The sequence below is a fragment of the Populus trichocarpa genome, chromosome 9 (assembly GCF_000002775.5).
Source record: "Populus trichocarpa isolate Nisqually-1 chromosome 9, P.trichocarpa_v4.1, whole genome shotgun sequence".
NCBI lineage: Eukaryota > Viridiplantae > Streptophyta > Magnoliopsida > Malpighiales > Salicaceae > Populus > Populus trichocarpa.
The window spans coordinates 5,901,113-5,923,420 of record NC_037293.2 but is presented as its reverse complement, the minus strand read 5'-3'; the positions used below and the strand labels follow the sequence as shown (position 1 = coordinate 5,923,420).

The window sequence follows — 22,308 nt, the reverse complement described above, 5'->3', positions numbered from 1 at the left end:
CACCAAGCTATAGTTAGCACTTTCTTTTCCGTTTGTTTGCTGTAAAGTAGTTTTCTTTTGGAAAGTGAATTATTTTTCTGATGTTTGGTAGTGTAATGAAAAATAAGTTGGAAAACACTTTCCGGTGTTGGGTTATGTCATGGAAAATGAGCTGAAAAATAACTTATTAATATTTTATTTTTCTCAAGTTTATTAAAATAATGAGAAATAAATCTTACAAATTAAAAAGTTGAATGAGAATGAAATTGAAAAAAAATATAATTTCATAAATTATCTCAAATAAAATAAATAATAATCAAAATAATAGAGATCAAATCTAAAAAATAAAAAAAATGAAAGATGAAGAAATTAAAATAATAATAATTAACATTTCATAAATTATTTCAAATAAAATAAGTAACAATCAAAAGAACGAGGACCAAATTTGATAGATAAAAAATTTCAATAAAAAAATGATAAGAAAAAAGCAAATAACAATTATAAAAATGAGGACCAAAGTTAATATAAAAATTAAACTTTAAGAGATGAAATTGAAAAATAAATATTCAAAACAAAATATATATAGCAATCAAAAGTTTGAGGACCAAATTTGATATAATCAGCAAATAATATGACATTTCTAAATTTTTCACAACTTTTAAAAAGTGTTTTCCGCCCAAATTTTTCAGGAAAACACTTTCATGTAAATAAAGCCAAATTTTTCTTTAACTGAAAAGTGTTTTTCATTGACCAAATTTTATAATGATAAACAAATATAAAAAAATTTAAAAAATAATTTCTCAAAAAATAAATTTCAAAAAATAAACATAGTTTTAATATCAATTTCAGGGCCCTTTCCATCAAGCAAAACAAATAGAGGGCGAGATACTACTGACACATGTCATAAAGCAATTGGTTAATGACATAAGAGAGTTTTACCGTCACAAAATAGACCTTATAGACAAAAAAAAACCCTCACCCTTACACTTTCTCCCAAGGTCCAACCTGAAGAGCACACAATCACAAACAGAAGGGCAAAGAAAAACCTTCCTTTTTCGAGTTAACCAAACTTAAACCCGAAAAAAGGCACAAAAATGAAATGAAAATAATAATAAAAATAGAACAAAAAAAAAAAATTCGAACAAACACATCACTCTCTCGTCTCGCAACACAAACAAACACAGAGAAAGAGAGAGAGAGAGATAGGAGCGAAGCAAGTGTGTAACGTCTATATAGAAAAAATAATAATAAATCAATTTTCTCTCAAATCTAGATCAAACCCTAAAAAAATTCAACCTAAATCCATTTCTCTTATTTCTTCATAATCAGATCCAATTATCGATTAGCGTTTTTGTAGTTATACAGGAGTGAATTATGGCGTCTATTAAGTCTGTAAATAGATCGGCGTCGGTGGCGTTAGCCCCGGACTCGCCCTACATGGCGGCGGGGACGATGGCGGGGGCAGTGGATCTGTCCTTTAGTTCGTCTGCGAATCTTGAGATCTTTAAGCTTGATTTCCAATCGGAGGATCATGATCTCCCTGTTGTTGGTGAGTGTCAGAGTTCTGAGAGATTTAATCGTCTCGCTTGGGGTAGGAATGGATCCGGCTCTGATGCTTATGGTCTTGGACTTATTGCTGGTGGTCTTGTTGATGGCAACATCGATATTTGGAATCCTTTGTCCCTGATAAGGTATTCTTTGAATTTTGTTTTATGTATTATCTATTTTGAATTTATCCGGCTCCTGATGACGCCTCGGCCGCGGTTTACTGCCACCATTGATTGAGATTAGTTTGTTAATTGGGATGAAATGTCAGTGAGATTGGGAGTGAAGGGGAGGATTTCGGAAGTATAGTGAGATCTGATACTAATTTGGCGGTTTCGTTAGTTTTGTTTGTGCATGGATTGGTTTTGCGTTGAATGGGATTTGAATTGAACAGAATTGTCTTGATCAGAGTTGTTTCTTACGAGTTGGGAATATAGGGAGAGATGGGAATTTGGTAAGGTTGTGTTCAGATTTAAAACAGTAAAACTGGTATATCAGGGAATGCTCAGCTTGATTTAAATTGAGTTTTGTTTGTAATTTTATAGGAGGGAATGTAGAAGTTTATGTGGTCTGTAGGAAATTTTTATTCTCATGAACTTTATATTTATATTTGTTTTCCGTGCAATTAATTGTTTTCAAATTAAATTTCGGATGAAACCTAATTTTGAGTTGAGTGTAGTAGAACTTCTTGGCAATGCATTTCATTTGGTTGTTGGAATGGCTGTTTAGATGGTGATTGTATCTCATTTTGAGCTGGCATTGATAAGAATTTATTATTTTAAAATTTTGTTACGAGAGCTTTTCACCTTTCTTTTCTGTTTTGGTTTTTATTTTCGTGCCTTGATCTTTTGGTTGTTTTGCCTGTGCTTTGAAGTTTGAGTTCTCTGTGAAGTTGGAAATGTATAAAAGTAGAGGATTGGTATTTAATACGGGTAATGAGTTACTGGACAGGTGATGGTTTGGCTGGAACCAGTTGGAATTATACTTTGCATTGACATGGATAGATTTCTTTGGTGGATTTTGAAGTTCCCTATTTTCTTGCATTTAAGAAATATAATTCTGCTCTGCATGTAATTTTTCTCAAAAAAATTAATCTTTCATGTTAAAGATGTTATGGAAATCTACACTGTAAATCTTGTCTAAATTCCTTTTCTTTTGTTCGATGAAGCCCTTATTTTGTATTTTATTTTTTGTTCCCAGTTCTGAGCCAAGTGAAAGTGCTCTTGTTAGTCATCTTTCGCGACACAAAGGACCTGTAAGTTTATTCTTTTATAAATATGTTTTTTTTTCTGGCACTCTCATGGTTTAGATGTTTGATGGCTGGATTTTATGCCTGTCACTTTTCCTCCCTGTTTCAGGTTCGTGGCCTTGAATTTAACTCCATCAATCCTAACTTACTTGCGTCTGGTGCTGATGATGGTGAAATCTGCATATGGGATTTGGCTGCACCTGCAGAACCTTCACATTTTCCACCTCTCAAAGTATGCTACATTTGACACTTAACCATTTTAAAGTTTCTTTGCACTTGTACTTTGTCTTTTAATTGCCATGTTCCCTCAATTGAACTCTTACTGATGAAGAAGAAATTTATTATAAAGTGCTCTTTATTGCTAGATGTACATGTAAAGAGGTGTTTGGGATCCTTTTTGCTCCCTTTCTTTTTTTCTGAGACTCCTTTCATGTATCCATTAATCTTTGCTTGCTACCCAGCAGCTCCAGCTGATGCCTACTTCCTTTTAAGTCTTTCCTTACAAGTAATTTAGGAGACCCATTGCAATCCATGATACTTCTCCAGTGTGGTTGTCTATGTGCAACATTGGAGTTATGCAATCTTATTGTAATGAGCAAGGACTGGTGTTTAGGTTGAGATTTTGTATTTTCTTATTTATGTGCTTTGGAAAACAATGGAACACTTGGTTCAGGCTGCGTGTTTGGCTTTGATATGAGATCCTCGGAAGCTTGCTGAAATATCTTGACTTGAGACAGAAAAGATGACTTTTTGTTGGTTATTAGATTATTAGAGGGGGCAGAGTGGCAGGAAAATCTGTTAATAAGTCCATGACACCTCTGAAAAGTTACAGGTCCTAATCAATTGGTTACAAAATGGGTCAAGGAGATATTTTTTATTGGCATTGTTATGAAGATTTGATTGGATTGAACATGGTGTTGTTGGAGTTTTAATCCCTCGAATCCCTTTTAGGATCTTTCTGTAAGGTAAAAGGGATGAGATTGGAGGTGTATGATGTTTGTTAATTACTTCAATAAATCCTGAAACAAAATCTAGGGGAATTGGTGTATAATATTGTTACCCGTGTTTGGAAATTAACCTTACAATCTCCTACATTTCACATTGCTGGAATGTTTGTTCAATTATGTACCTTCTTAAGTGTCTATTCTTCACCACCAAACCAACTATAAGGAACCTGTATGCCCAAGAAGGGAAGTATTGACTGCTCAACACTTAGTCTTCATTTTCCTTCATTTCTATATAGTGTTAGAATCCAACAAATTTTTTAGAAAAAATGATGTAGAAGATTTTTAATGTTTCATCATTACCTTGAAGTAAAGATAACACGCACCGATATAATTTTCCTAATCAGAAAATCCAAATTTAACAAATAAAAGCTTCAAAATGTTTGGATAAGGACTAAAACCATGTGACAACAGGTTTGTTTGCGCTGAAAAAAATCCAATTATTTGTTTCTTTATGCCTGCTTACCTAGAAGTACATAATAACATGGCTAATATAATTTTCCCAACCAGAAAATCTAAATTCAACAATCAAAAGCTTCTAAATGATTGTATTAGGATTGAGATGAAGTATAACAAGGATTACTGTACCTAAATGCCTCCATAGCCCAAAACAATATTAAATTATCAAAGTACCAGTCTTTGATGGTAAATTTTTGTATTGATAAATTGTAATGATGCTGTAATCTCATAATCTTTGCAATCCCCCCCCCCCCCCCAAAAAAAAAAAGTGCTCTTCCTTTGTCTGGCATTGTTGCCTTCCGAGTTTTGCATGCATTGTAGCATAACTACAATTAAGCTCCTGTCATAAGCTCTGAAGGAAGCTTCTGAATAGAAATCTCTTTTCGGGAATGTTTCTCTTTTAGCTTGAGAGTTGTCCATGGTATTTTGATATATATTTGGACTTGATTATGCGCTGCCTCTGGTTGGAATCTCACATGAGGATGTTGAGATAATGGTGTTTAACCCTTTGGAAGATGCAAACTGGGGTCATTCTGCAAATAGCAGCAAGACTTTATTGTCGAAGTCTTTTCTTTCTCAGGATACGCTCCACTGACTTGGCTAATAGATAGGGTGTCACCATTTAGTAAGGTAGGGTGGTTTTGGAAGGAAGAGGGAAAACCTGGCAAGTTTGATATCATCTTAAGGCCCAAAGTGTGTCATTCCTTGCATTTTCTTGTAGTTTCATGCCCGCATTTATAATAGGAGTTAGATTTTGAGGCTGGCAAGAATTTGATTTCATCCCTTATCAAAGAAAGCTTGTGCTTCTGTATTTTTGAACTTCCTTAAATTTTAAATTGATTTTAGTTGTTGCTGGAAGCCTTATTCTTTATAGTGTTTTCTCGGACTAGTAGCAGTAGGGTTTCAACTTAAAGAACCCCTGTCTACCTCCTTTTCTCTCCCTTTCCTGCTCTCTTATTGGTACCTACTGATTCTTTCTCTGTTTTTTGTGCTGTGTCTGGTGGGATCTTTATGTAGGGTACTGGTTCTGCTGCCCAAGGAGAAATTTCTTATGTTTCTTGGAATTGCAGAGTTCAACATATATTAGCATCCACTTCTTCCAATGGAATAACTGGTGAGATAGCAAAATGGCCTCACTTACCATTGATCACATAGTTATTTTCTTTTAGTGTGGAAGGCTGACCATTTCATTCATTTGCAGTGGTTTGGGACCTAAAGAAGCAGAAACCAGCGATTTCGTAAGTTTCTGCTTTCTATTCCTTCTCCATACCATCTTTTAAATCTTTATCCTTCTAAACTGATTTTAGACCTCTACTTAAACAGTTTTGGAGATTCAATTAGAAGGCGGTGCTCTGTTTTGCAGTGGCATCCTGATGTTGCCACTCAGCTTGTTGTGGCATCAGATGAAGATAGCTCTCCTTCTCTGCGGGTAATGTCTTCACTATTGCTAGTGTTTTTCTTTCAAGTATTAATATCCATTGAGTTTCCTAGTTCATAATGCTTTTTGCTTGCAGCTTTGGGATATGCGAAACGTACTTGAACCTGTGAAGGAGTTTGTGGGACACACAAAAGGTACGACATAATATGATATTTCAAACTCTTTTTTCTTAGGTTATGAGGAGAGAGAAAAATAGACAAAAAGAAGACAAACATAAACATAGTGTGGCTATGTTTGTGTTTTATCATCTTTTTGAGAGGGAACACCATAAAGAATCCAGAAATACTATCCTATCCCACAAAGCTGCTTTTAGAGGATAGTTTTTGAAGATGCATCAGCTATGCTTGACCCAAATACTCCAAAAGTCCAAACCATAGCTGACAAAGCACCCCTCCTTAAGACTTTAGAATCCTTTTCCTCCCAAAACCTACAAAATGATTGGGAAGAAATTCGTAACTTACCTGGATCTTGTTTCTGCATAATTTTCAATTTGCAGATGTTTTACGGATTTCTATAGAACTCATAGCAGTTTCAGATTCTCTTTTTGTTTCATTCTCCTTTGTTTGTGTGGTATAAAATCAAGTAGGCTCGCTAGAAACAATTGTCTTAACTTCTCTGATTTCGTGATCCTTTGTAATATTGGAGGCTGAAAGGATATGCTGTGTTACAAAAATCATCTCTGACCTAGAAAATGCAAATGTTTTATTTTTCTCATGTATGTGCACCAATCAGGGTAGCATTTTATGTGATATTTAATTAAATATCTTCATCCTCGATGGTCCTTACTTTCTTATCCTGGCAGTATTCCATGGGCCGATTCTTACACTGAGGCTCAATAATTCTGTTCTTTTAAAACCTTTAGTGACAATTTGCGGCTTAGTATTTTTTATGACTCATCTCTTGTTACACCAGGTGTAATTGGAATGTCATGGTGTCCCAATGACAGCTCATATTTGCTTACCTGCGCTAAAGATAACCGAACAATCTGCTGGAACACAGTAACTGGAGAGGTAATCGAACAGTCTTGTTTTTCTGCCTTTTTCTTTTTAAGAATAAAAATTTGATTTATCACATAAACTCAGCAGGAAATTGCTGCTACAAAACTCGTACAACTGCAGCAGTATAAGTTTAGTCGTATAAGTTTCTTTTTGGTAGCTATGAGATTATTTTAATTTGAATATTTTATCCCCTTGCAAGCTCTCACTTGCCTATGCTTTTCTTAAACTTGGTTGATGCTTATTTTTTTAATTTTGGAGTAGATTGCCTGTGAATTACCGGCTGGCACGAACTGGAACTTTGATGTTCACTGGTATCCCAAGATGCCTGGAGTTATATCAGCATCTTCTTTTGATGGAAAGATTGGCATTTACAACATTGAGGTAAGCATTTATGTCATGCTGCTACCAAATTTCGTCTTCTTGCGGGCCAGCACGTAGCAAGTAAGGGAAGGGAAACATGCACTCATTATAAAATTATATCGCACCTCAAGAAAAAAAGAAGATAAAAAAAGAAATGATACACTGGGTTGAAACTTTATAGTGTTGGCTTGGAAGAGTAGGTTGTATAATGGAATGCTTACTTGGAAATTAAAAAAGTCTATAGAAATGCGATATGGTTTCTGTCATTTTAAAAATAAATTTCATTTCCATTATAGAGGTCTTTGGTTTTGGATCTTTCTCTGCAGGGTTGCAGTCGATATATTGCCGGGGAGAGCGATTTTGGAAGAGGTAATGTAGTTTATTAGACAAGAGGTGTTGTCAAATTTGTCATCTGTTTTCTGTGTAATTTATTATAATCATACCATAAACTTTAGCAGTTGATCTGGAGCAATTTAATTTGCTTTTGCGAAATAATAACATGCCCATGAATCCTGGCTGGGATGTGTTCTTTGAGCCTGATGGCCTACACCACCAACTTCTTCCTTCTATATTAAATTTTTAAATTTTTCTATTTGGTCATTTACCGCCATAAAATAATGTCTTGGTATCAAGCCAGGCATGGTTTTAGGTTTGTCGTTTAATTCCAAGGTTGGACAAAACTTTGACTGAGCTAAGCTAGTTTAAGTGGTGCTATTGTTTGTGTTTAGCTTAAGATGTCCTACTTGATATATCAACATTAAAAGATGATTAAGATTACTTTGCATCTTCAATTTTTTTCTTTGAGATTGAAATAGTATACAAGTGATTATCTAATGAAAGAGTGGGATAGAGTATCATTTTAGTGTCCCCTGCAAGCATGTTAGGGTTTCGGGACTTTGAAAGTTGAGCATTTCATATATGGTCCTTTTTTATTTTTACTATTTTGTGTTTCTTTTATGCTTTGAAGCCTGTATACTCTATTTTGAGTTTCATTTCAGAATATCTATTTTACTGTCTTTCTTATGCAGGAAAATTAAGAGCTCCAAAATGGTATAAGCGTCCGGTTGGGGTTTCTTTTGGCTTTGGAGGAAAGCTAGTATCGTTTCGCCCTAGGTCATCTGCTGGTGGTGCTTCCGAGGTAGCTTTTCTGGGTGAAGTTGTTCTTCTCATGTATTGTCAACTTGTCCTTTGTACTTACTCTTTTCAGTGTTTCTCTCAGGTTTTTTTGCATAACTTAGTTACAGAAGACAGTTTGGTGAGTCGGTCATCTGAATTTGAAAGTGCCATACAAAATGGGGAGAAGCCATTGTTGAAGGCTTTATGTGATAAAAAATCTCAAGAGTCTGAGTATGCATCTGTATATTAAGCAATCCTTTTCTTTTCAGGACAAGAAAAAGAGTCAATTACTCTTTTTTTTTCCCTTCAAATAAATTGACTAACTGTTTTGCCTGTCTGGTCAATCATCCTGGCAGGTCAGAGGACGATCGAGAAACTTGGGGTTTCTTGAAGGTTATGTTTGAAGAAGATGGAACTGCAAGAACTAGGATGCTCTCCCACCTTGGTTTTAGCGTACCAGTTGAAGAAAAAGATGCTATACTGGAGGACGATCTCACCCGGGAAATAAATGCCATTCGGCTTGATGATACACCAGCCGATGAAATGGGATATGAGAATAATCAAGAGGCCACCATATTCTCTGCTGATGACGGGGAAGACTTTTTTAACAACCTTCCAAGTCCCAAAGCTGATACTTCTACGGTACCTTCTGGTGATAATGTTGGTCTTGAGAAATCTGCTCCTAGCGCAGAAGAAATATCACAAGAAACAGAGACACCCGAGGAGAGTGCAGACCCATCATTTGATGATTGTATACAGCGTGCTTTGGTTCTGGGAGACTACAAAGAGGCTGTTGCACAGTGCATAACGGCAAATAAAATGGCTGATGCTTTAGTTATTGCTCATGTTGGTGGCACTTCATTGTGGGAGAAGACACGTGACCAATATCTTAAAATGAGCTCTTCACCTTACTTGAAGGTAGCTTAACTTACATTTTTTCCCTTTTATGTTTTTATTTTTTATTGCACCAAGGCCATTAATGTATTCGCAAATACATGTATCTGTATTGCAATGTTGTATTCTTTCCCCTATTATCAATCGGTTAGAAGTTGTCACCTCACTGTCAACTGTTTTCATTTTCAGATTGTTTCTGCGATGGTGAACAATGATCTAATGACCCTTGTAAACTCCAGGTCACTCAAATACTGGAAAGAAACTCTTGCACTCCTTTGTACAGTAAGCTCCTCAAATCCTGAAGAAGTGAATATCATATATAAAAATTGATGGAATTCAGTAGTAAATTGTTTATGACTACTGCAAGATATCCTGCTGTTATTATCTAACTGTTGATTGATGATTATTTGTCTTTTGCTATTTCTGTTGGAATTAAATTTCTGTGCATGAAGTGGTGCCTGCTTGGACATTTATTTGCAGATAATAGTGGAGATATTCTTACACCTCAATTTTTATATTTGGACTGAACTGTTCGTTTTGATTATGAAATATTCGATCCTGCAATTCTTACACTTGAATTTTATGTGAGCCTGTGGTGAGGAGAGGTTTTCACATGGAAATGTTTCTTAAAACAGATGTGCAAGACACTGTTTTTGCTCCATATTGATTTACTTTCATCATAAATAACAGTTCGCACCAAGTGAGGAATGGAGTATGCTATGCAATTCACTTGCTTCAAAATTAATGGCTGCTGGTAATACATTGGCGGCGACTCTTTGTTATATCTGTGCGGGCAATATTGACAAAACAGTTGAAATTTGGTCAAGGCGTCTAACAGTCGAGAGTGAAGGGAAATCGTACATTGATCTTCTTCAGGTCAGCTTGCAGTGAAGTAGAAATTCAAAAGTATTTTATGTTTGTCATTGTGGAAGTTTGATTTATATTCTTTGTTTGGCTAGGATTTGATGGAGAAGACTATCGTACTTGCTCTGGCAAGTGGCCAAAAGCAATTTAGTGCCTCTTTGTGCAAGCTTGTTGAGAAGTATGCTGAAATTTTAGCCAGTCAGGGCCTTTTAACAACAGCGCTGGAGTACTTGAAACTTTTAGGGTCTGATGAATTGTCTCCTGAACTTACAATCTTAAGAGACCGTATTGCTCTCTCCACAGAAACTGGTACGTCATTTGTTGATTGAAAATTCTTATGCAGAATTATAAAACTTCACAGTTTTCAATCCTTAATCGTAGTTTATCACTCAAGTTCCAGACATTATGATGTTGAGAGATCATCCATTATTTTATATTCCAACAACAGTTACATTAATATGGGATATTATCTAGATCATGGCCATTGAAAACACAATCTCAATTCCAAATCTACGAGCACTATTTTTTGTTGGTTTAAATTTTTTAATAGGAGTATATAAACTGAGCCAAACAAAATAAAGGAAATGGGAAAACAAAGGGAGCAAAATTTTTGTCAATGATATATATAAATACTTTTACTAAGTGGTATAACTTGCGATGTTGCAATCTCATTCCCTTTAACCTCTATCAATCCTAGTGGGAAATTTAGGTTTAAATACATAGTATGGAGACCTGGCAATAGAAATACTTGATTTGTAGTTGCTGCCTGCTATGTTAGCTCTATCATTCAGCTCGCCGCTTTTCTTTTCAGCCTTGTCCATACCATTTGGTGCAGGGTTTCCTTTACCCCTGGTGTAGCTCATTCTTAGTGAACTGACAAAGCAAATGGATTGTGTGAAAACTTCTTTTTGCTTGATCTGGTGTGGTCAAAGTTGAGTCAGGTGTTTTTCTGGTGTTTGAGTCATGTTCAGGTCATATAATGACATCTTTTAATAACTCTGGTGTATTGTGGTAAAGGAAGTGTTTCTTAGTTGAAACAAGAAAGAGCTCTTCTATACCGTGGTTAAAGTAGGCCCTCCAATTGAATCCAGCACTAATACAATCCAGCATAACTTCTCCTATAGCCTCATGACCCTGACATTATTGCATTAAGTGCTGTCTTCAAACTGGGTATCAGATTAAGAAATTGATTTCTGATGCAGAAAAAGAAGCTAAGGCTCCAGCTTTTGAGAACAGCCAACAGCAAGTTGGATCAGTTTATGGTGCCCAACAGTCTGGTTTTGGTGTGGCTGATGCCTCTCATTCTTATTATCAGGTGGACTTTCTGGCTTTTCATTCCTCATGTTTTTTTTTGTTTGTTTTAATTGATGTTTCTAGAGAATGTGATGTGTTGCTCACATGATTGACCACTCTATGCTTGTTTATTTTTTAGGGAGCAGTAGCTCAACAAATGCATCAGAGTGTTCCTGGCAGTCCATACAGTGAAAATTATCAGCAACCTATTGACTCTTCATATGGAAGAGGATATGGTGCTCCTACTCCCTATCAGCCTGCACCACAGCCCCTAGCATATCAGCCTGCACCACAGCCCCAAATGTTCGTTCCAACTTCTGCTCCTCAGGCACCTCAGGTATTCTGTTTTCTTTATCTTGATTTTGTTTGATGTAAAAGATAACTTATCACATAGTTCACCTGCATGTTATATACATATGATTTATTTCCTGACTTGGTGATATCCTTGATGTACCAAGACATTCAAACTGTAGTTTTTCTGGAAGAGATTGTTTGCATATAGATGTGTTGATTGAAGCTTGAATTATGTTCTCTTTGTTCTTTGGGATAGATAACGACAATTGTGTCAATAGTTAGTGCTACTTGTTACTACCACTCATCACTTCACCTTTGTTCTTACAGCCAAGTTTTGCTCCACCTGCACCTCATGCTGGTACTCAACAAGCCACCAGGACTTTCGTTCCAGCAAATGTTCCCAGTCTAAGAAATGCACAACAGTATCAGCAACCCACATTGGGTTCTCAGTTATATCCAGTCTGTGTTTTTACTGTGGATTGCAAATCTGGTGTTAATGTTTCTGAGTGATACACTAAAAAATTTGCTTGCTTGTTTCAGGGAACTGCTACTTCTGCTTATAATCCTGTACAACCCCCAACTGGTTCTCAAGGACCTATTATATCTCAGGTGGGTGCAATTCCTGGCCATGGAATTCCACAAGTTGCTGCTCCTGGCCCAACACCAATGGGATTTAGGCCTGTACATGCAGGGGTTGCTCAAAGACCTGGAATTGGTTTGATGCAGCCGCCTAGTCCTACTCAGTCTGCACCAGTCCAACCAGCTGTGGCTCCCGCTGCTCCACCACCAACTGTGCAAACAGTCGATACATCAAATGTGCCTGGTAATTGCCAAAACAAAATTGCACTTTTGCTAAAATAGATCTACTTTGGTTATCGACTTTAATCTACTAATAGTTTTAGAAAACTTCTGGTTGCACTAGGGCTGTCTATCTTATATAATTTGAGGTTATCTTTGTGTAGCTTTAAGGCTGTGAAATAATAACTGTCATGTATTAGCAAACATTTAGGCTGCAGTTCCTCACGGATGGGCAGTTCTAGCAATCAATTGTCATGGATGTTGTAGCATGTAGAGATGGTTTGAGACTAGAAATCATGCATGACTAAAATGAGTGAAAATGATTGCTATCAGAGCATTTGAAATTTAAATGTTGGCTTAGGCTGGATCAATAATCTGCTGGAATCCCAACCAGTTTGGTTTCTAACATTTGATGATAACAGAGGTTATATGCTTTGTTTGTATACTACAATGATTTCTATGATGTGTGACTGACTGACAAATTTATTTCAATATCGTGTTTCAGCTCACCATAAACCAGTCATTGTAACATTGACAAGACTGTTTAACGAGACATCAGAAGCTTTGGGTGGTGCCCGTGCAAATCCAGCCAGGAGGCGTGAAATTGAAGATAATTCAAGGAAAATAGGTGCCTTGTTTGCCAAACTCAACAGTGGGGATATTTCAAAAAATGCTTCTGATAAGCTTGTTCAGCTATGCCAGGCATTGGACAGAAATGATTTTAGCTCAGCTCTACAAATCCAGGCATGTGTTACTTAAGAGCTATTTATGCTTTGACACTTTTAATATGTGCTGGTAACCTGAAGTGAGTTTCAAGCACCATAACTCTTTCTGTTCATGTGCTCGGAACAGGTGCTTCTTACCACAAGTGAGTGGGACGAATGTAACTTCTGGCTGGCAACGCTCAAAAGAATGATCAAGGCAAGGCAGGGTGCTGGTGTGAGATAAAGTTAAAACACAATTCAAAACTATATGATCTCTACTTGGCATTTCTCTTTTGACATGTGCTGGAGCTCATTTAGCTGGCTGTCTTCTTCATTGTACACAAAAGCTACTTCTCTAGACAGAACTGTAGGGTTTTGGATTTTTGCCCCACATCGTTGTTACAAGATCTCAACACTCAACAGTAATGCTTTTTCTACCATGAGTCAGTGAGGATAGTTCTCAGGACATTAATGATATTGCTTCTATTTTTTTTCTTTTTTCTTTTTTCTTTTTAATCTTTTGACATTTGTCTGTAGTATTGGGAAATAGAGTTTTGGTTTTTTGTCCACCAATGTTCTTGCAACTTACATTTCTGGTTGAAGTTCAGTAGTGGCATTAAGCATCTACTGCTGTCACCATCAGTTGTATCTCTCCCTCATGATATTATCATTTGTTTGAGCAATGGAGCTTCTAATAACGTGTTTGTTATTGAAGTGTCTGGCTTGCCCCCTCGTCCTCGTTCATTTCTCCCAGATGAGTTTTAGAAATTTCATTCCTCTGCTTAAAACATTTTCCGGTGACCCTAACGCTCCAGCTCCCCTTCCTTGGCCTCCAAGGCCAGGGCTTTGCACGGAGAGCCACGACATGCTCATGAGATATGCAAGTCGGGAGTCGGGACTGATTTTTGTATCTGGTGGTCTTGCTGTTATTTCAATGGCCATGGATGCTTATTTGCAGAACTTGAAAACAAAAGAGAAGTTGCATCTGCCACGGTTTCATGACATAGTTTGGGATAATGATAATGTCTCTTCGGTTTGCTCTGCTTTGCCGAGTCCAAGAACAAGCTGCATGTCTGTTTCAAAGAATTCTTTGTACCCTGAGGCCTTGCAGAGTGTAGTTTTAGAATTTCTACCTCTTCCAAGCAAGAGGCTGTTGTAACAGTAAGTCTCTCTCTCTGTTTGTTGGGAAGCTCTTTGCAGAGCCTTTCCTTTCTTGGTATGTTAAGGGACACGATGTAAAAACGGCAAGTCACTTACGGAACCCACCGAATGGATGATGGGTTGGCAGCTTACCAGGCATCCCCGCCACCAAACGACGTGTCGTCAAAAGTTGACCTGTCAGCTAAACTTGTTGAGTTCAAGACTTCATGGTGTTCGGAATCTGTTTTCCATCAAGTTTAGGCAATAACTGAAAATAAAATAAAAGGTTTAAAATGAGGGAAATCACAAAAGTCAGAACTTTAAAATTACCCAGCCGAGAAATCCATCTCTCTCACATATAATATATAAAAAAAAAATAACTTTTAAACTTTTGATATAATTATTAAGTAGCCATTCAACAAATTTGATAAAACCAACATGAACGGTGAGGATGTGATGAATAACTTATCAAATTAAAATATTATAGATAAAAAAATTATAAAATTAAACTATTGAATTACTAGCAATTCTTTATTTTTTCTAACGAACAATTTTAGTCTTGCTCTATTTTACTAGTGATATTTTGAAAAAGAAAAGGAAAGAAAGAAAAGTAGTTTCCAATAATGAGTCCTATAGATGCATATCTTTACTGTTCATCTCTTTATATTTCATTTTGTATCTTAGATTTTATTTTTTAGTGTAAAGCGTGTTTTTAAAAAATTTAAATTTTTTTTTGCTAAAATTTAGTATATTTTAAATCGTTTTGATGTTGATGTTAAAAATAATTTTTAAAAAATAAAAAAACATCATTGACATATTTCGACATGAAAAATTATTTGAAAAGCAATCGGAACTACACTGCCAAACAATTTTTTATCAAATCTTAAACCTTAGTTTAAGTTTCATAAAATTTGTAGATTTGGTTTATATTATTTTTTAATAAAAAAAACAAAAGGGATAAATTGATTTGTGTTTGAAAAATCAGGGATGACATGGATTCAGCCAATAGTACAAGGTGAAAACCTAGACTATTCCTGAACCTTGAGGCAAATTGAAATTATCACTCTTTATTATTATTATTATTATTATTATTAATCACCGTGAAGACAAGATTTGAAACTTCGAATCTAGTAATTGCATTGACTGGATGACTAGAAAAGGTAACTGAATTAATCAATAAAAGCCAATAACGTACAGACAAAAGAAATGCCTCTCGAAGAAAACAAGAGCCTTTGACGTTTTCCTCGGCCCGGTAATAAGTAAAAACACCTCCCCATCATGATCATACCCCTTTACCCTGCAATACTCGCAGCTCCCGTAATTATAATATGCTTTGAAAACAAATAAAAACACAAAAATCTTCAGGTTTTGACTTGTATAATTAGTGTCCTGCTCTTCGCAAAATCAAGTTTCAGATAATCTTAACCTAAGGTAAGATTGCCAACTAAAAAACTTGAACTGCCTAAGATTTTTAGTGGAGGAGAGATTTATTTAGTCTTGAACATGAAAGCTAGTCTAGTGGGACTTCAAGCATTTACAAAAAAAAAACGCAATGATGAAAGTGTTCCATGTCAAAAATTGAAGGGAAAATAAATCATACTGATCCACTGGTGAGGAATAGGATCCAAGAAAATGGGGTTCCATCTTGTTAACAATAAAAGCATGTAGTTTCAGCTTTAGTTGAAAGTCAAAGCAGTGGATGCATAACGCAACTGTCTTGGCTTATGAAAAGGAGAGGCACATGCTATTGGTAATTACATGAGCTGTAAAGCCTTGAAATGTGGTGAGGAATATAAATCTTCCTGCTCACTGTTAACAGCTACGGACACCATCTCTCTGTCCTGGTTTTTGAAGCTTGAAACAAAACTTCTGGGCCACCTTCTTCTTGCGTGGATAACTCAACTGAACTGAGCTTCAATTGTTTGAACCAATAACATTTTTTTGTCTAACATGATATATATCCATGTGAATGGACAACTTGGATTCTGTGCAGTCCTTGTCTGGTAAAACAAAAAACAGGTGTTGAGAATGAGACGTCTGAAGAAAAATGTGACAGGTAATGCAATCTCACTTGGAGTTAAATCTCTCCCTCTCTCTGATTGAATTTAACGAAGCTGGTGATGCTCTTTACCTGTTGCAGCATAATGTTTAGCCCTTAATGAACAAGTGATTAGCACAAGAACGTGAGGAAATATGTTTACGTGTATGATTACACATAGGAAAAAGACAACGCAGTTGTTTTAAATGAAGGAATGCCAATTAATTATCTTAGTAGGTCCATCTGTGATTAATATCAATCATGTCAGAGGAGTTCCTTCTTAGAGTAAACATAACATCTGTAAGTTTGCCAATCATTGAAACAATTAGCAACCGCTGTTTTATCAAGAATAATAATGCTTGAGTCCTTCACAATTCTTTATAATGAAAGAGGTGGTTTGAAGTTTCAACTGTTTATCCAAATCTCAAAATCAAACAAACTAAGTTTTTATTAAAGAAAGATATGGTTTTTTAAGATTAACCGGATAAAATCCTGGTAAGACTTTGGTTACCAACCTAGCCAATATCAATGCCCTACATGACAAATGTCTGTCTCAAGGTAGAAAGAAGTCTCTAGTGCTATACTGCTACTAGATTTTCCTAAGCGAGTTAATATGAAAGCAGAGTTTTGTTTTTGGAAGTTGCGCTATGAGCAATCTCCATCACATTTGCAGGAATTTCAAAGCTTAAGAGAGAATTTCATAGATAACTTAAGAAATAAATGTCCACAAGAAATGTTTTTTCAACGCCTTTGTTGTCACAGAAATTCCAATTTGATGCAGTATATTTGTTTTGTCTTTGGAAATGAATATCTACCTGCAATTGTTTTAGCGTGAAAAAATTGTATGTCGTTCTGCTACTGAAGAAGACAGATCATAGACCACACAATTAACTATAGGATTGAGCCTTGGCCCACAAGTTTTTGAGTTGAGTTTTCTTGAAACAACGCAATTTTCAAAAGAAACAGATCATCAAGAGAAATTCTCTTCAATGGAAAACAGCACAAGAGCCAAACTGCTTGCTGACAAAATAAGCTTTATTCACACTGATTTTGCTAAAGCCCGACAACTTGTACAAGTAAACATTATGAACCACCAACATTCCTTCATATGATAAGAACTCTTCATCTTTTAATTCTAAATTCCAGTGATGTCTCACCCTAATTCCAAAGATACTTTTTGTCTGTAGAATACAGAAAATACAGGACCAAACTCTGGCTAATAAAAAAGCTACCAGAAATTTGGCACGTCCGTAAGACATTTGGAGAAGTTAAAGATTCTAAGCAATCCGAACTGTTCTGAATCAACTTTAACTTATTTATTCAACAGAATTCTTGACAATACATCAGCTTGGCATAACAACGATGTAATAAATGGAAAGGATCAACAACCTATGCAAGGGACATGAGCAATGTGCCCTTGATCTAAATGTACGTGGAATTTAACAAGACATCAACATTTGGATGAGCGTTGAAAAATGATAATTGAATGAAAACCACTAATCAATGAGCTACCAACAAATCTACAACAACGTACTTCTCAAGCAAGAGAAGCTTACAAGCCTGAGCTTCGATCTACTGTCAAGCCACTTCAAACAAATCTTTGCAGCATACTAGATCCCATAACAACCTTGGCCACTAAAACTTGAACGAGCAACTGCGTTATCCCTTGTTGGGAATAATTCTGAACCACCCCCAACTGATTGGTTTTTTCTAGCTTGAAAGAGACCTTTTCTTTTACCATGGGCATGAGATTGAGCTCTTCCTTCCATACCATATCGTGGACTAACAAATCTAGAACTAGAAAACCGATTTGCAGATTTCAAACTAGACTCAACCCCATCAGTCTCGGCATCTGTTCCAGCCATGAGTTCCATCAAATTGCTTCGAAACCCCAAATCTGAATACACTCGCCGTGTATCCATCATTGATTTCCTGCCCATTTTACCATCTATTTCATTCAAATTCTCTTCTCCATCACCTTGTGGTCTGGAACCAAACCGTGTGTTTCTTAGTTCAACAGGACGCCCCATTGTCTCCACCATCATGCACGGATTGTTTAACCCATTCCATGAATGAAGCGGAACTAATTTACTCAATGTAGTTAACCAATCAACAACCTCCTTCATTGCAGGTCTCCGCTCCCGACAAGACCTCACACATTTAGAAGCAATCAAAGCCAGCTGCTTCCTAATCATAGGATCCTTAAGAGGGAAAGTTCTTGGATCATATATAGCAGCAAGTTTCCCCTTTTTAATTAGTGGAATTGCCCAATCTACAATAGAAGGCGGCGAATGCCCCACATCAATAGCCTTCCTTCCACTAATAATCTCCAAAAACAAAATCCCAAAACTAAACACATCAGTTTTAGTACTCAAATTATCCGGGGTAACATAGCATGGATCAAGATAGCCAATGGTTCCAGCAGGTGGGGTTGACTTAAGTCTATAATCATCATCAACACCACACCTAAGTGCTAAACCAAAATCACCCAGTCTTGCATTGAAATTCCTATCAATCAAAACATTTGCAGACTTAATATCTCTATGGATTATGGGTGGGTTTTGTGAGTGTAATGTATCAATAGCATTAGCAATTTGCAAAGCCATCCTAATTCTTCTACCCCAATTGGGTGGTCTAGAATTTGAGTGAAGAATATCATAAAGAGTGCCATTACTCATAAACTCAACAACAAGCAATCTATCCTTGGTATCATTAGCAAAGCCTAATAAGTTTACCAATCTTGGGCTGTGAATCTTGGACAAGATCTCGATCTCGTTATCGACTTCTTGGCCAATTTCAAAACCCTTTGACGGTTTCTTAACAGCAACATGTCGGCCACGTAAAACAGCCTTGTAGACACAGCCATGGCTGCCTTTGCCCAGCAGTTTCTGGTCAGAGAAACCATTGGTGGCTGCCTCAATATCACTGTAGTTAAACTCCTGGATCTTGATGGGTTTTTCTTGTTTGTTTTTAGAAGAAGAAGAAGATGTTTGAGATGCTGAGGTAGTAGAGATTATGCCAATGGCCGAGTCTGCCTTGCAAGAAAGGTATCCCATCAGGAAAAATGTCGGTTTCTTTTTTCGGGAAATCAAGGTGAAAAACGAATTCTCGATGCTCTTTATCGATTGAATAGGTATGAAAGAACGAATATTGCAAGAAGTGCAAGACTTTGATACTTGAAGATGATGAGGAGGAGGTTCTTACAGAGGTAAGTTTCTGTGTGGCACACTGTGGTTTTAGCCTTTTAGGTGGCTGGATGATGGGATGGAGGGGTGGGTTGTGGGTACAGCAGAAAGTCTTCTTTGGGTTCCTGGTCCCTTAGACAAGGTAGGGAGGAGAGCCCACTGGCTTGGAATCCCTAGGCTATTTTCATGCCTTGATTTTATGCTTGCCTTTGCTAATTAATTAATTAACTTGCCGCTGCAGTAAAAGCTACTGTTCTTTTTATCTAGCTATCTACATTACAGGGAGCGAATCCAGATAAAATGAATAATTATTCTTCTAAAAATATTAAAGATTAAATATGATCTGTCAGCTTGAGCTCCCAAATGTTGCGTCATGTAATTTTTCTTATTTTGAGCTTTATACCCTTTTCTTAAATTACTACTTCTAGCCTTCTAGGGCATGTTTGTTTTTTTATATTTTCATGAAAATGATTGTTTTTTTTTTTAAAAGAAATTATTTCTTCGAGGCAGAACATTTTGCTATTCGTTGCAGTAAATGATGGAAGAAGTATGGTGATACTTGCGAATAAATAGCGTTTGGAAACGGGGGTTAGCTTATATTTTTTTTTAAAATAATTATTTTTGTTAAAAATTATTTTTTTATATTTTGATGTGTTGATTTTAAAAATATTTTTTAAAAATACCATTTTCATGTATTTTAAAATAAAAAATAATTTGAAAAATAACCAGAACTGCACTTCCAAATAGATCACTTCCAAACAGGTTCTAAGATGACAGTGAAGGAATGGCTGTTGTCATTGTGGCATGGCGGCAATATTGGAAAGGTAGTGGCTACACCGCTGATTAATGCTGGCAGCAAAATGAAGGCGGCGACAGCGGTGGCCAATAATGGTGGTGAGGCAGTAAAAGATTAATTGTCCGGATCATGAAATTCCTATTTGATTTGTATGGAGGGCAGCATTATCTGCACCGCCCAATACGCAAGAAAAATGGACTCATGTGACTTGCTACGCGGAGACAGCTACAATGTTGTTGATTCATGATCCAAACGTATCCTAAGGGTAACACCAGATTTAGAATCAAATTTGAAAAACAACTTGAATTGCTCAATCATTTTGACTTTTGAGTCAACTTGAAAGTCATTAAATCAACTAACTCCAGTGAAATATTATTATTTAATTTTTTTTAAAGAAATCTTTTAATATTTATTTAGTCAGGTTTGAACCAGATTTAATTAAGTTAATTAAATTATAAAATTAACTTTACCAGTTTAATCAGATTTAACCGAATCAATATCAAAACTGGGTTAACTTAAAACCCAATTAATTTGGCCTAAATGAATTCAGAATGTATAATTTCTTTTGGTAAATAGATTAAACAATTTCCTTGAAAAACTTGAAATTTAAGGATGATGTGTTTGTAACAGTACTGTAGCTATCTTTCGTTTGCTTGAGGCTGTCGATAACTTTCCTGACACGAATGCTACAGAAAGCCCATCAGTTAAGTAGATACCAACCCATCACACACCACTTCCTTCCGGACCAGATGTGCTTTTTCTCAAGGGGACCAAAGCTACAAACCATAACTGAAAGGGAAGTTGTAACCTGCGACTGCTCCGAATTCAGGCGACCGATATCATAATCATTCTTAATAGAGAACTCACTGCACTTATAAATTACAATTTTGATAATTTATCTTAAGAATTAATCTCCAAAATACAGCAGGCACAACCATATTTTATAAAAATACAATTAGTTACTAATAATTAAGAGTTCTCAAAGAAGGTACGTATGCATTTTTTTTTATTAACGTGAGTGTTCGGGCCAGCTTGCGCGTACCTCGACTAATCTCACATGCCCTGAAGTTAATGACCATGTAAACCTCCAGTGACCATCATATTAGCAACCACATGACTCGAACTTGAGATTACAGGGAAAGCAAACCCCTTAATCCCAAACTCTTACTACTTGACCACCTATTAGATAATTATTTTTTTATTTATTTAGCATAACTAGTATGCAGCCCGCGCATTGCTGTCGATTTGCTTTCGAAACATGTTTAGTTTAATTTATAGTTATTAAAAAATATATAGATTAAATTTTAATGAAAAAAACTTTTCTACCCTAAATTGCCATAGTAAATTTTATGTATTTGGTTTTTCAAAATTCATTGATGTCTAGTCAACAAAAATTGGTGATTTAAATTTGGTAGAATTGATTGATTGATTTTTAATGAAGAAAAACACTTGGTTTAGGACAAATTAGTCGGGTTTTCAGTTGAAAAGACTACACTTATATCACCGAATGAACAATGTTGGAACAATAAAACACCAACTACTTTTAGTTTATTAATTTTTTTTAAATAAACTAAAAGCCATTATCAAAACAGCATGACGTAAGACATATTTCATTACATTATTGGAATAGTAAAATGATATTTTTGTTATTCCCTCAAAAACTGAAGAAGCTTGCAATTGGTGGTGGAATCGTATTTGCCAAGGAATTTATTAAACATTGCAAAATTAATTTGGAATAAATTGGTCAGGATATTTATTTTTATCACGATAGAATAATTATTTTACCCCTAAAAACAAAAAACATATTTAGGTTTCGATTAGGAGCTCTTTTATCTCTTTAAAAAAATTACACGATTAAGTTACAATCATATTTTTATAAGGAAAAAAAAGTGAACGTACACATAAAGACTTCTTTGTCTTTTCCATTTTGTTTAAATAGTTAAATGATGAAATTAACTTTAAAATCTAAAATAACTAAGATTGATTTCAAGAATGTTCTAGTCTTTTCTCTGTTTTTTAATTTTTAAATTTAGTTAAAGGTTGTTTGATAATTTAAAATAATTAAATATTATTAAAAAAATACACGAGTTAGTGTGTGATAGCCCTCGTGCCTTTCAGGCGACACTTGTGAGGTCGTACGGTTACCAAGATCCT

At 35.8% G+C, this 22,308-nt stretch overlaps 2 protein-coding genes across 2 annotated transcripts; one reads left to right on the top strand and one right to left on the bottom strand.

Moving 5' to 3' along the window:
* Window positions 1-1,089: 1,089 nt before the first annotated feature.
* Window positions 1,090-13,709, top strand: LOC7467355 (protein transport protein SEC31 homolog B). The gene is made up of 22 exons (XM_002313291.4): window positions 1,090-1,670; window positions 2,725-2,779; window positions 2,883-3,005; window positions 5,254-5,350; window positions 5,438-5,474; window positions 5,560-5,665; window positions 5,751-5,808; window positions 6,587-6,684; window positions 6,934-7,053; window positions 7,359-7,401; window positions 8,061-8,170; window positions 8,252-8,379; window positions 8,505-9,066; window positions 9,232-9,324; window positions 9,733-9,918; window positions 10,002-10,215; window positions 11,109-11,221; window positions 11,339-11,536; window positions 11,821-11,952; window positions 12,034-12,316; window positions 12,797-13,035; window positions 13,144-13,709. Exons 1-22 carry the CDS (start codon window positions 1,354-1,356, stop codon window positions 13,237-13,239), a joined length of 3,408 nt encoding a protein of 1,135 aa, XP_002313327.2. The 5' UTR covers window positions 1,090-1,353; the 3' UTR covers window positions 13,240-13,709.
* Window positions 13,710-17,465: 3,756 nt separating this feature from the next.
* On the bottom strand, window positions 17,466-19,540 carry LOC18102035 (serine/threonine-protein kinase-like protein At3g51990). Its single transcript, XM_006379014.3, has one exon. The coding sequence runs from the start codon at window positions 19,227-19,229 to the stop codon at window positions 17,784-17,786; it is 1,446 nt and encodes a 481-aa protein (XP_006379076.1). The 5' UTR covers window positions 19,230-19,540; the 3' UTR covers window positions 17,466-17,783.
* Window positions 19,541-22,308: the final 2,768 nt, after the last annotated feature.

What these genes read in the sequence shown, in the direction of transcription:
- LOC7467355 (XM_002313291.4), top strand. Translation starts at nt 1,354, where the DNA reads ATGGCGTCTATTAAGTCTGTAAATAGATCGGCGTCGGTGGCGTTAGCC. An exon ending in TTGGCATTTACAACATTGAG is followed by an intron (nt 7,054 to 7,358) that starts GTAAGCATTTAT and finishes CTTTCTCTGCAG; the next exon opens with GGTTGCAGTCGATATATTGC. An exon ending in TGCTCTCTCCACAGAAACTG is followed by an intron (nt 10,216 to 11,108) that starts GTACGTCATTTG and finishes TTTCTGATGCAG; the next exon opens with AAAAAGAAGCTAAGGCTCCA.
- LOC18102035 (XM_006379014.3), bottom strand. Translation starts at nt 19,229, where the DNA reads ATGGGATACCTTTCTTGCAAGGCAGACTCGGCCATTGGCATAATCTCT.